Genomic DNA, 14,441 nt, shown 5'->3' on the forward strand with positions numbered 1-14,441 from the left:
GGGATCAGACTTGCAGGCCAAATTCGACAGGAAGGATGGTGTAACCACCCATCTGTCAATCATATATCATTATTATGCCATCATGCAATTGACAAGAGGGCAGACCCCGCCCACCTAACAACCTATCGCCCATTGCGGCTGCAGAAAAGTGAGAAAGAAGTTCTCTCTGGCGCTTTGCTTGGAAAGCCCTCTGGCTTCCTTCTCTCCCATGGTAGTGGAGTGAAGCTTTTTCCTCTCCTTCAACCCTGACAAAGCAGAGGAAGAAAGCTTCTCCCGCATCCCTGTGGCAAAGCTTTTCCAAGTCCCCACCTCTACCTCTATTAAATTCCCGGATATTGGGGGCTTGAAAAGGGAGAGACTTGGAAAAGCCTTTGCAAGTCTCCTCACTTCCCACTTTAAGTTCATCAGGGATTTGAAGGGAGGAGGGAAGGGGACTTGCAAAGACTTTTCAAATCCCCACCCCACTCCCGTGTCTCCAGTGTCAGGAACTTAATGGGGAAGGTGGAAGATGTGAAAAAGGCTTTAAGGTGGCCTTTGAGCACACAGGAGCCTTGGGCGGGGGGGGGGCAGGGACCCTCTTTGAATTGGCTCCCATGTGAGAGCTGCTTCAAAGAGTGCTTTTGCATGGGGCTTTAATCACCACTCATCAAATGAGTGGGGATGAAATCCTGATGCCTTGGCTGTGTGATCTTGTTTCTGTCTTGGAACAATATCCAGCAGTCAATGGGGAATCTCTTGTTTAAATTTTGCCCTAAAGTGATTTGTGTAAGATGGAGTCATTCAAGTGCCCATAGCTGTGGCTCGTAGTTGCAGATAGTGTGCCTCCATTGAATGTAAAGTTATTACCAGTCAGGACGAGGGTAGATAAAGTAATGATAACCTCTGCTGGAATATTTTTAGAACTTCCGCTGCAATTTTCAGTAACATGGCATAACTTATGAGCATACTGTGTCCAAAAGGCCAGAATGTGCAATCCAAAAAATATGCATCGTGTTCAGGGAAATGTGCGTGGCAGTGAAGAAAAGTCTGTATTGAAATATCCATATAATTAACAATAATTGCTCCCATTAACTGGGGTTATTCTGTGAACCCTAATAAATTCACTGACATGAACAACAGACACCACTTGCCTGTTCTTCCTCTTAGATCAACTGTTGCAGTTACATCCTTTTGGCTCCACAAATGATTAGTTTATCAAGGCTGCTTCCTGAAAGGATTCATGGGGGACATAGTTCTTGCTATGATGGCCCCAAATAATATGATACTTGTTATCATGGCATAATTTATATCAGAGCAATGTCTCTCAGAAATAGATCATTCAAGCTTTAATATATTTATATATTAGTAATAAACCAAATCATTCCCAAATCACACATAGACTGCTTCAGATCTGTGTGGTTCTGACAGTTGCAGAAACCTATTGCAAGAGCAGAAGCGTCCTTATTCGTTTCAGTGGTGGAGACAGATCAGAGCACTCAAGGGTGAAGTCCTTCAAGTCAAAGAGAGTGCAGAAGCCCAGGCACAACAGGAGTCTCTGGATCAGAGTGAAAATGTTAGAAGTTTAATACATTGTACAAGGTAGTTTGTAACCTATTGGTAGATCTCTGAGTGATTTGCAGTAGATGAGCAAAGGTTTCTGACTCCTAAATGTTTAATAATGGCAACAACAAAATGACTCTCCCTCACCTAATAAACAATGTATGTCAATACATATCATAATACCCATGCAATACAAATAATTAAAATGACTGTGTAAGTACAATTCATTATAATGAGCAATGAATGGAAATAAATAATCCCTAATTGTACATAATGCATAATGAATACATACTAAGCAGCAATGTCAAATTATACACAATATCACCCCAGCAATTAACTCTACAATCTCTACAAAATGCAAAGTTTCACAACATATAGTGCCGCCCACTTAACTTGGGTGCAACTACAAAACATAATACCCATCCATCAACAGCAGCCACTCCTCCAAGGAATAGCACGATTCCACATTAAATCCCAACATGCTACATTTTCCATTTCTGCTTTTGGATTGGCCACTTCATAGGTATTTGGAAAGGGTTGCCAACAATTGCACAGCTGCAGGCGCTGAGAACTGCCAGTTCTTTGGGAACAAAGAAGTGAGGGCAATGGCTGTCATTGCTGGCTTAATCTTTCGGTGTTAGGTACACACATTTAGAGATGGGCATTGCTCATGGTTTTCATTTTATATATTCAGTGTTTGGATTCTTGCTGCCACTGTTGACCCTGGCAGACCCTCTCCTGGCTTGCAGGTTTGGATACAGAGCAGTGTTGGCAGCTAAATATAGAAATGTCCACTGGATGGTCAAGGCTGGCTTGGCAACCTGATAGACCTAGTGCTGATTGAACGGATAAATTTTGGGAAGCTGGAAGCCTTTAATGAGGTTTGATCTTTAAGTGAAACTTTGCCTCCATTGAGAGTGGTCCCCTGCTTCAAATCTCCTAGAACCCTCCCATTTCCTCCTCAATCTATTTTATAGCCCATTGATTTTTAAAAATATATTTATTATTACCTTCATCTACCTTTAATTTAGGTCATGGCTTCATGGATGAGAGGGGAGGGAAAGAAGTTGCATATCCCCAGTGTGACATTCCTTAACTATTACAGCAAATTGACTAGGGGTGGCTAGTTATGCATTATCAAAAAATAAAAACTATCTCACAAAAAAAGACAAAAGAGGAGTGCAATCTGCATATGATCATTTATACGCATAGGCGCACATTTAAAACCAGCCAGGTAGCAGATGTGCTTTTTCAGTCTGCTGACCAGGTGCTGCTAAGTGTTGGTGGCAATCTCTTTCTTTTCTTTTCTTTTTAAATATTTTCAAAGTTTTTATAATCACAATAATTCATCATTTCAATACTTCTCCAAATATAAAACAAAATGGACTTCCCCACACACCCCGGATTCCAACCCCCCCCCCAAATTTATGCATCTAATTGTAACTTCAATCTCATTATTTTCTCTAATTTATCTTAATTCCAATTATATAATTGCATAAATGTTATATCAAACCTGCTGGCGTTTTAATATATTTATAGTGGGTCTTTCAAATAGTCTATAATTTTCTTCCATTCCAACTCGAACTTTTTCTCATCTTGATCTCTGATCTTCGAGGTCCTCTTTGCCATTTCAGCATAGACCATCATCTTAATTATCCATTCTTCTTTAGTTGGTATCTTCTCCTGTTTCCAGTTCTGGGCGAGCAATATTCTTGCGGCTGTTGTCACATACATAAATAATGCTTTTAACTCCATTGGAATTCCCTCCCCTGTTATTCCAAGTAAAAAGGCCTCTGGGTTGTTGGTTGTTGTTTTTTTGCAAAGGTTATCCTAAACATATTTTTCAATTCATTGTATATCATTTCCCAGAAGTCTTTTACTTTTCTACAGGTCCACCACATGTGGTAGAAGGTACCTTCCTTTTCCTTACATTTCCAACAGATATTTGATACACTTTTATACACTTTTGCTAATTTCATTGGACACAAATACCATCGATACATCATCTTCCTGTAATGTGTTGATGGCAAGCTCAAGGCCCCAAAGCTCCCTTTTCTAGAATACCTCATCTTTAAGCCAGACTTGGACCAGACTTTCACCTTCTGTGAAACAGGACACATGGCCACTGTAGGGTGGACAATGCCATAGTGATGTAGTGGGGGGCGCACAGGGGTGGTTGCCCCTGATGCAAAATACCCGAAGCTGCCTCAGTGCAGCTGCGTGCTTCTGTCGCTGGGCTCCTTTGAAAATAGGTTCTCTGTGTGAACCAGGAAATGACCTCTCCAGACAATGGAACAACTCCAATTTTCTTATCTATGCAGCTGTGATCTCCTGCATGTTGTGGGTGCTGTTAGGCCATTGAATGAGCATGTGTATGCCAACACCCTCCCATCCACCCCCCCCCCCGGCCTTTTGGCTCTGGGTGCTGGCAACCCATTCTACGCCACACCAGTGCCAGGCAGGAGAAAACACAACTACAGAAACAAGGGGTTGGGGGAGAGAGTTGATGGTAGAATAAAAGAAAACATTGGGACATGTCTCCATTTTTCTGCCAAGGTTGGAGGCCCCAGGCCTAGCCCTTTGTCCCTTTTTTGCATTCTGTTTAATCACTGGACTCCAGTCCTTAAAATATATGCCTCAGGCAGTATGCCAATTGATTGCTATGTACCACCCTCCCTGATTCTGCTGTGTCAAATGTCCGTCTCCATCCAGATCACGACAGAAGCTTGGCGGGCCTGGAATGCTGTCTCATCTGGCCCCCACAACATTCGGTGCCAGAGACATGGCCAAAGGCCTCCTTAGGTAGTGAGGCTTTGCTGCAGAGAGGCAGGCAACGGGTGCAAAGGCATGCAGCGCCTGGCAGTATATGCCCGGCAGAGGTTTCCCTCAGTCTCTTGTCACAGGATGGAGGGGGTGGGGAAGAGGAAAAAGATCCCAGCTTCCTCCCTTTATTCCTTTTGGCATAGTTAAATGGAGGCCAATGCAGCAAATCACAGTTGTAAGTGCCAAGAGAACTCTTCAACTGTGTGTGGGAGTCTGAGCAATATTGAATTTTCCAATAAAATAATTAACAGCCTGCCTGAGGGCAACCACAGAAAATACAGTCTCCTCCTCTTCTGTCCCCTATTTTCCATCTTCATGTGATCTCCAGAGGAATCTTTTTGTTCTTAGATTTAATGAAAAGGATTTTTCTCAGTATCCCAGGGACGAGTGAGCTGGCTGAGTAGCTGTTTCCCGAGACCCCCACACACGACAGCTGGAACCTTACTACAGCCTCCTTTTGTTGGCAATCTGGCAAGCAATCAGGATGCCGCTCATTAAAGTGGCACAGGTAATTGGCTTGGCTGCTCGCAGAGCAACTACAAACAGTTATTGCCTTTCCTAGATTATTTGACCCAAGGCATTTAAAAGCGGGAGATGTGTCTGCCTAATCAGAATGGCATCACAGCACTGCAGCAAGGGCCCATTTCTCACTGAGGTAGAAAATCTGTGCCTGAGCTGAACCACTTCAGACTGCAGATGGGAACTCGCAGGACTGAAGGCTCCACCTTACAAAACACAAATCATATCGAAAACGGTAGTATGTCAGAGGAAAGGTTTCTAGCTGAGTTTTCCCCTTGGCATACTAGTTTTCTAGGGGCAGAGAATTGTGTACAGTCTGTGGTGGTTTATCACCTCACCAAAACTTAGCCCAGTATTCTGGGCTAAGCACAGAATTACAGTGCTACCTCGGGTTAAGAACTTAATTCGTTCCAGAGGTCCATTCTTAACCTGAAACTGTTCTTAACCTGAGGGACCACTTTAGCTAATGGGGCCTCCCGCGGCTGCCGCCCGATTTCTGTTCTCATCCTGAGGTAAAGTTCTTAACCCGAGGTACTATTTCTGGGTTAGCAGAGTCTGTAACCTGAAGCATCTGTAACCTGAGATACCACAGTATAGGTCATTTTTAGCCTAGTCTGCTGGTGCAAGGGGGAGGGGAATTGTTTTCAGCCTGAGAGCTGCATTGCCTCATTGCAATCCCGCTGGAGGCTGCATGCTGTTAGTGGCTGCAGAGAAAAGGTAATCACAGTTAGTCCACACTCTCACATATCCATGTACGCACCAAGCACTCAAGCCACCTACCCCCTGTCCAGCATGCACTCAGGGGTATCATTGGAGTGAGAGCTGGACTGGCACTCTGCCCTTGGTGACCCCAGTGTCAGGGTCAAGGAGGGCTACTTTTGGCTCAGTTCCATTAACTTTAGTCCTAGGAATACATTATTCATACCCTTGACACCAAGTCTTCTTTTAATAATAATAATAATAATAATAATAATAATAATAATAATAATTTTTTATTTATACCCCGCCCTCCCCAGCCAAGGCCGGGCTCAGAGCGGCTTACAAGCAATAATAAAAACAAGATGAGTGATTACAACTTAAAAACAAAATTAAAATACAACATTAAAATAATGGAACATTAAAATATTAAAATGTAGCCTCATTGCAGGAGGAGAAGGAAAAGAAAAAAGAAAGAGAGGGAGGGAGGGAATCAAATTGGCTCCAAGCCAAAGGCCAGGCGGAACAACTCTGTCTTACAGGCCCTGCGGAAAGAAATCCGATCCTGCAGGGCCCTGGTCTCATGAGGCAGAGCGTTCCACCAGGCCGGGGCCAGAGTTGAAAAGGCCCTGGCTCTGGTTGAAGCCAATCTAACTTCCTTAGGGCCCGGGACCTCTAGGGTGTTGCTATATATGGACCTTAAGGTCCTCCGTGGGGCATACTGGGAGAGGCGGTCCCGTAGGTACGAGGGTCCCAGGCCGTGAAGGGCTTTAAAGGTCAAAAGCAGCACCTTAAATCTGACCCTGTACTCCACCGGGAGCCAGTGCAGCTTGAAAAGCACTGGGTGAATATGCTCCCATGGCACAGACCCCACACACTGAGCACACTCGTCTCTCTTCAAAAAGGCCACCACACATCCTGTCTTATGCAACTGGGATATTTACTTGTGTGGGTGAACCAATTGCGTAGGCCCAACATATGAGGAGGAACTTGTATGTTGACCTTTCAATACAGACACCCACACAGTGTGTGGTTGATAAAAATAGAAGTTCTGACATCAGGGGAGGGCTGAAAGTGCAGCCTACACATAAGTAATGGTTCCCTGGGACTCCACTAAAGATTCAACCAGTCCCTCTTGGTATATTATCAGATGCTTAATCTCAGCTTTTTCTTGATGTATCTTGAGCTTGAGCCTTGTTTTGACATACAGTCATACCTCCAGTTAAGAACTTAATTTGTTCTGAGGTCCGTTCTTAACCCGAAACCCTTCTGAACCTGAGGCGTGCTTTTGCTTATGGGGCCTGCTGCTGCTGCGCTGCCACTGCGCAACTTGTGCTCACATCCTGGGGCAAAGTTTGCAACTAGGGGCATCTACTTCTGGGTTAACGGAGCTTGTTACCCGAAGCGTTCATAAGGAGGGCGGTACATAACCCAAGGTTCCACTGTACAGCAATGAGATTGTGTATATGGTTTCAGGGTGTGTTTTTGTTTTGTTTGTTTGTTTGTTTGTTTGTTTGTTTGCATTAAACTGCCTTGAAAATGCATCCTTTGCCTTAATTTCTTGAAATGAGGACATTTCATGGGCAAAATGAGAAATGTGGTGAAACAGTTGGGATTACTCCTGGCCAAAAGTTTCAGGCAAAAAGCAAAATTCTGCACAACAGGGCCTACACATAGGGCAACAACAATACTCTGTGTTCAACTCATGTGGTGTGAAAATCTGGGCCAGTGACTGATGCCTTGAAAAGCAACCACACACAAAAATATTGTTATAGATTTTGGGGGACCCCCTAAACATAAAAATTAATAAATGGTAGGATTTTGATTAATTGGGGTATGGATGACAGTACAAGCTGCAGAGCTGTACCAGACAAGGAATCCCTGGGCTGGCTTATGCAAACCACCCTGGCTGGCCTAGTGAAGAGCAAATCCATTAACATGACAAAAGGTGTTGATGGGCCATCTGAGAGGAATTATTTGGCCTGGGGAGACAGATGTTGCCAAGGTGATGGGGTGTGTGTTTGAGGTGACAAGAAAATATTTTTTTTTAGCAAGGTGTGCTGGGAAGAAGAGGGGAGAGGAAAGACTGGGACCCATCTTGGGAGGCTGGCTGAAGGCTGACTTGGAGAGAGGTCTTGTACCCCAGGGCTGCCCTTCTGTGAGGGACAAGCCCCTCTTGAAATGACCATGTTGTAAGATCTTGACTCCCTCCATGGAGGCTGAAGGTGGAAATAGGTGAATAAACCATATTTCTTAAAGCTACAACAGTCTCTGCTGTGTCTCAGTTCTCCAAAGGAATACAGACCATGGGTGAGTGCTTGGAAGCCCTTGGGCTCTTGCCACCACTTGGCAGAGAGAGGGGGAGGCATGCAAAATTTGTAACAATAGGCAGAAGACAGAGTGCTGAGCAATATGGTTGCTGCCACTTGGACAAGAACTGATGGATATGTGCAAAGCAGCCCAGAAAGATGGTTTGACAGTTACCCGGGGATGTCTTACTCACACAGTTTTATTGTGGGTGGGCTGTAAAAGCCAATACAAATGGGAACAAAATTTATTGTGCTGCTTATAAGCAAAGCAGAAGGCATCGTTTTAATGTGAACAATATCTAGCAGCCATCCATTATCTTGGCTGACAGCAATCTAAATTGCATTGAGGTAGTTAAAACTGGCAACTTCAGACTTGGGGCCTGCGGTAGGGGTTTCTTTTTCTTTTTCTTTTTTAAAAAACCTGGGCTCTTGTAGAAGTGCACTAATAAAGCCCATGGTGATCATAAAGTTAATGAGATGAAAGAAATGGGTTTCCAATGCTATAAAATGTAAATGCCTCTGGCGTGGAAAGCAGACCACAGTCAGCCCACCCCATTCACAAAAGTACATGGGAGAGGCACACAGAGGCCAGTGAGTATGACCAAGCTAAACACAGCTTTGGATCTGCTTCCCCATTAAACAGACTGGCACCTCTAATTTAGGCTCATCTACAATTTAGACAGAGCAGATGGGAACTATTTGCCTGTAATAGTTTCCATTTACAGGTGAGCATTCTGAGCAGAAAATAGAGGGGGCTAAGTGTGAAATCCATCATCATTTCCTTTGCCTTTGGTCCAGAAAAGCAAGAAGAGAAATGTAAACAACTCTCCCGAGTGTAAATACATTTCCAAAATGTAAATGAGAAAGGAATTGGACTTCTGCAACTGCTTCAGGGACAGGCCCCATCTTCTCAGAAAGTAGTCTCAAACGGGAAGGGTTTTTTCAAACATATGGCTATGGGGTGAAACTATGAATCTCTGTGTAATCGCACTGCAGAAGATAGAATATGGCTTCTAACAATGAGTTTGTACTCCCAAAATTATTCATTTTTTATTCGTTTCTTTGCCTTTGTGCCATATTAGATATGCCAAAACAACAGCACAATCGTCCAGTATGGATACTCCTGGAGCAGCTGAAATGGCACTTGCAGGGTCTGGACCTGCAAGTTGGTCTTGCCTGGACCTTCAAGTTAGTCTTCCACCTGCCTCCTCATGAGTCACACCCTTGGTCCCTCCTGCTCACTATGATTGGTGGGCACCAGCCAGGGCCACATTTGCCACCCTCCAGCTGCTTACCCATCTCCAGTGAGAGATGAATATCACCCACGATCTGGTTGGCCCTTAGATTAGGCCAGGGAAAGGGGGAGTCAGTAGGGTGCAGATTTAAATCGCTGGAGAACAGCAGTTAAATGATCCGCCAGGTTTCGGTCTGTGCCCCTAGACATAAATAAAATAGCATTGCCCAAACTCCTACTTTTGATTCCCCTTGTATTTGTTGCGGTATTAACGGAGGCACAGTGCAATTATGTATACGTGAGTCTGAGATTAACATAGCATGCATGTATATAAACATCTGGGCCATTGTTTTTAGTAAGACTTTTATGAGCATGAGAGACAAATTCCTGCTGACTTAGAAGTGGTTTGGTTTTTGATATTTTCTCATAAATAAATGGAGTCGGGGGAGGGGAAAGATAATAAGCAGATTAGAGAAATCTCTTTTATAAAATAAAAATCCATAATAAATCTTGTTTGGAGTATGAATAAATCATTTCTGCCATACATAATTCATTGTTCTCAAATAACAAGCGCAGGACCCAAGGAAGGAAGGAGGCACTTTCAGGGACTATATCCCCCCCCCTTGCTTGCAGCTCTAAAGAGATTTTGGGAGAGCTGTGCCCTTTTCCATCCCCAGAGAGTTTGACCCCACCTCTCTCACTGCAGTAGGCAGGCACTTCTATAGGAGTGCAATCACTGGAAATTGCCAGTATGTGTCATGTTCATTATTAGATTTCTCCTCCTAAAACCATTTGGAGAAAAGAAACTTTATTCACATAATATACAGAGAGAATTTGGAGGAAGACCACACAAAAGGGAAGCTAGACTTCTCCTATACTGTAAATCATAATTCTGCAACTGAAAGCTGAGATTCTGCAACTAGAATGAATGGCAAAAGTGGGATGTACTTCTTGCTCTCTTGTCCTCTCTAGAAATCTGTTTTTTATATTTTAAAAAGATGTCCCATGAATGCTGTGGACTGACTTCACATTCATGATCATCCTGCAGCTTCTTCAGTTCCACTCTCACCAGCCATGCCGTTAATAACTGGTCCAGGATCACAGTAAAGATGCTGGCCATAGACATTTGAAAGAAAAGTTCAGAAACTGCACCCCTCCAACACACGTGGGGTCATACTCAACTAATTTGTTGTGCCAGCAGAAACCAGTACAATGAGTCTTGCTAGTGCAATAGCCTTCCCCGCCCCCCCACTCCTTGCTTGTGACTTCTGCACCCTCCCAGAACAGTGTATGGGGGGGGAGAGGGAGATTTCTTCTTCTTCTTCTTCTTCTTCTTCTTCTTCTTCTTCTTCTTCCTCGAATTTGTATATTGTTCTTCATCCATAGCTCTCAGGGTGGTTCACAAACTAAAATTACAAAATAAAAACCACAAATTACATAGTGGAGGAAAACAGCAAACCAATACTCTCCCCTCCCACATCACACTTAAAAGAGCATTTGATGTTAATCAGCCAAAGGGCTGATTGAAGAGGAACATTTTCACCAGGCGCCTAAAGGTGTCTAATGAAGGTATCAGCCGAAGCTCCCAAGGGAGAGCATTTCACAGATGGGGAGACACTGCAGAAAAGGAGGTCCGTTTACGTGTTGCCACCCTCAAGACCCCTCATGGAGGAGGCACACAAAGAAGGGACTCAGAGGATTCTCTCCGGGTCCAGAGATTGTTCCATTTGGCCAGCATAAACGCTTGTGCTAGTGGAAAAATCACCTTAGCGTGACATCAGACACCATCCTTTTTCAATGACAAAGTGGTGGGAAATGTTGTGGCCTCTGTAATGTCCCACGTCCTGCTTGCCAGCATTTCATGATAGCCTTGTCCATAAGAAGAAACCAGGAACCCAGAGTTCTAGACCTGCTCCTCTTCATTTTGTTTTCTGCTGCGCCACTCTTTCGCCACACTCTGTATGCAATCAAGGAAGGCGTACATCATGGGTAGGCAAACTAAGGCCCGGGGGCCGGATCCAGCCCAATCGCCTTCTAAATCCGGCCCGTGGACAGTCCAGGAATCAGCGTGTATTTTCATGAGTAGAATGTGTCCTTTTATTTAAAATGCATCTCTGTGTTATTTGTGGGGCTTGCCTGGTGTTTTTACATGAGTAGAACATGTGTGCTTGTTTAAAATGCATCTCTGGGTTATTTTGGGGGCATAGGAATTCGTTCATTTTTTTCTGTTCAAAATATAGTCTGGCCCACCTCATAGTCTGAGGGACAGTGGCCCGGCCCACGGCTGAAAAAGGTTGCTGACCGCTGGAGTACATGCTCCATTAGCAGCTATGGAAATGTGGCTGTGATGAAGCATCCTCTTTTCTCATTCATGCATTTGGATCCTGATCGAAGCCATATGGTCTGGGGTCTACTTAGATGCCAGCTCAGCAGTCTTTTTTCTGATTTTCTACTGTTTGTCAACACAGTAGATTGTTTATATTGGTACATGGAACCTTTCCGCTGTTTCCTGCTTCCATGGGTGTTGGATCATGAGTAAAGTAGCTAGAGTATTAGGTTTAGAAGGAGATGTTTGCACTGTAATTATGACCAATGCTTTTTTCCTAGAAAAATAGATGCCGGTACTCACCGTGAAGTTGTTACAGTATGTGCCACACTTTTTAGCAACAACAAAAAGAGGTGCCAGTACTGCGTGTCCTTGAGTATCCCCTGAAAAAAAAAGCCCTGATTTTGACCTTCATCTTAATAGATTGTTACCGCATTGCCCAACCCAAAGACTGGTTCGCATTTAAGCTTTGCTTTGCCAAGCATTTACTGATCAGTTATTCTGCCTAGGACTGTTCATTAGGCAGAGTGAGGCAGCTGCCTCAGCTGGCACAGAGGTGTATGTCATGTGCCCCGTGTGTTAATTGCTGCTCTGAGGTGTGGTGGAGGACTGTTGTCCTAGCACTGTCATTTTAGTAAGGTTGTGCTGCCACTCTGAATGTAAATGGGTGGGGCATTTTGCCTGCTGCTATCCTGACAGCAAGGCACAAACAAAGGGGCAGGGGTCCAATTCAGTGGGCTCAATACCGCCCAAGTAAGGCACTTGTAAATTTCACTGGTTTCAATGGAAGAGAATTAAGCATGGGCTTAACTATTGCGCTCTGTCATCAGTGGGGCTTAAAAGTGAACCACTTTTGGCTGAATTGTACCCAGCATAAAGACATCCATATTCCCCAATCTGCTTCACTGTTTAATGTATTTATGTGTGTACATTTCCAGGTCCAAACTGCTTTGCAGGAACCACCATCATTCCGGCTGGCATCGAAGTGAAAGTGGACGAGTGCAACATCTGTCACTGCCACAACGGGGACTGGTGGAAGCCTGCTCAGTGTTCCAAGCGCGAATGCCAAGGCAAGCTGACTGCATAGGGCAAAATCCCAAGCAACAAGGAGTGTGTGTCCAATGTAACGGCTTCTACACTGCACATGTTAAATCTGCCAGCTGCAATAGGGTCACCAGCAAAACCTTTAAGGGTTTAACAAAAGTGAATATTTTACTAATGGGCAAGTTTTCTCCCTCTATAGATATTTAACCTACCACGGCAAGCAGCACAGATTGATGGCTAGCAAAAGGACATCCTACAGAGGTTCTTCCTCCAACCTGCCAACTGAGTTAGAGCTCATTTTAGCTCTTCACATCTGTGACATCAATATCATTCATGGTTTTGTGAGCTTCAACATCTTCTTTTTCCCCCTCGGAGCCAGGGTAGTTAGAACACGCAAGTTAAATGAGGATGGTTCAGAAATGAAACGCACTTTTTAAAACCAGTGGGAGAGAGGATGCAGGAAGAAGGAGGACCTTCAAGAATATAATGGATGCACAGATATACAGCAACCAGGCACCCTAGGAGCCTTCTGTATATGTTATGCTTTCTCCACCACGTGGGGACAATTGAATTGAAGAAATGTATACACCATAATGACAAAGGATACAGGCTAAAGTGTCAGGCAACCAGTATATAGGTAGATAACCTCAATGTCCTTGAAATAGTTTATGTGACTCAAGAAAGCCAGCACTTACTGACATCCCTCCATATCCCTTAATGCCTCCCCTTATGTTGCATTCCTGTTTCTTCCCACTCCACTTATTTTGTTGTAGGCTCTGTGGGGAGGAAAGGGGAGAAGGAACATTAGATTTCTATATTGCCAGCTTGCTCCCTGCCTCCATTTGACTATCAGAGAAGGGAAGAGGAAGCCCACCTGAGGCATGTAGCCAGACGCTACAGGTAGACTCCAGAAATAATGGCACCTTCTTTGCCCTCCCACGCATACCAAGTAACATGATATTGAAAGTTGCAATCAACAGATTTAATGGGATAATAAATGAAATGATGTTGTAATAAATAACAAGATGAAAGATGAAAAAATCTTTTTTAATAATTTCAGTGGCACCTTTAAGATCAACTAAATATAAGCTATCAAGGTATGAGCTTTTGTGTGCAATACACAATTTGTCAGATACTCTGAAGCAGAGGTCGCTTCAACCTTATAACTGTTGATGACTGTTATGGCACTTGGTTCCACAGGGAAGGGCATGACAGATCAACATGACTATCCACCTGAATCTGTAATTATGGAAGGCACCACATTGAGCTGCATGAAATGGAAGTCCATCAACCTTATAAAAAAAATTCGCACAGGTACAGACTGATATTTTATTTCTAACTAAATGCAAAAATTTGGATATTATTCCTAAAGGTCTCAGAGCTTATATTTAGTTGATCTTAAAGGTGCCACTGGAATTATTAAAAAAGAATTTTTTATCTTTCATATTTATTATGACTATGACAGATCAACACGGCTATCCACCTGAATCTGAAATGATGTTGGAACAGGAAAACATCAATGATAGGGTTTCCATCCATGACTAACTGTTACATTCTTCATCAGTACTTTAAGGGGGAAACTATGGAAAATACACGTCATCCTAAATTCCTAAAGTATGGGACTTCAACAGGCTCACATAAGGGATTGTTTTGACCATCTGTGATGTCTGAAACCAAAGTAAACAATCCCATGTAATACAATGTTGATTTCCTCCAGAGCTAAAATTCCATTTTCTCTGCAGTTTTCCTGAGTTATATCTGTATTTACCTTGTTTCACTATCATCTAGGTTTTGCCTCTAAAGACTGGTCCTCTGTGTGCCATTTCCAGCATTCACTGAAGGTAATGGCAGTATTTTGAACTAATTCAGTAAGACCAGGTTTTGGCACACTGCTCTTCCTCAAGAGCAGATCTGAATAGGAAACAGCTCTGCTTGCTGGCATTTTCTTGTA

General features: G+C 43.6%; 1 protein-coding gene across 3 annotated transcripts in view; it reads left to right on the plus strand.

Moving 5' to 3' along the window:
* VWC2L (von Willebrand factor C domain containing 2 like) overlaps positions 1-13,192 on the plus strand; it is a 103,393-nt gene extending 90,201 nt beyond the window's left edge. For 2 of the 3 annotated variants that reach the window (XM_083400134.1, XM_083400133.1), the window contains exon 4: positions 12,385-13,192. In XM_083400134.1, coding sequence (XP_083256260.1) covers positions 12,385-12,533 — 149 coding nt within the window. In that variant the 3' untranslated portion in view covers positions 12,534-13,192. The remainder of the gene's footprint in view (positions 1-12,384) is intronic. The other variant, XM_083400137.1, reaches the window with a different exon arrangement.
* Positions 13,193-14,441: the final 1,249 nt, after the last annotated feature.

This window comes from Podarcis tiliguerta (genome assembly GCF_965153285.1).
Source record: "Podarcis tiliguerta genome assembly, chromosome: 1".
In the NCBI taxonomy this organism is placed as follows: Eukaryota; Metazoa; Chordata; class Lepidosauria; order Squamata; family Lacertidae; genus Podarcis; species Podarcis tiliguerta.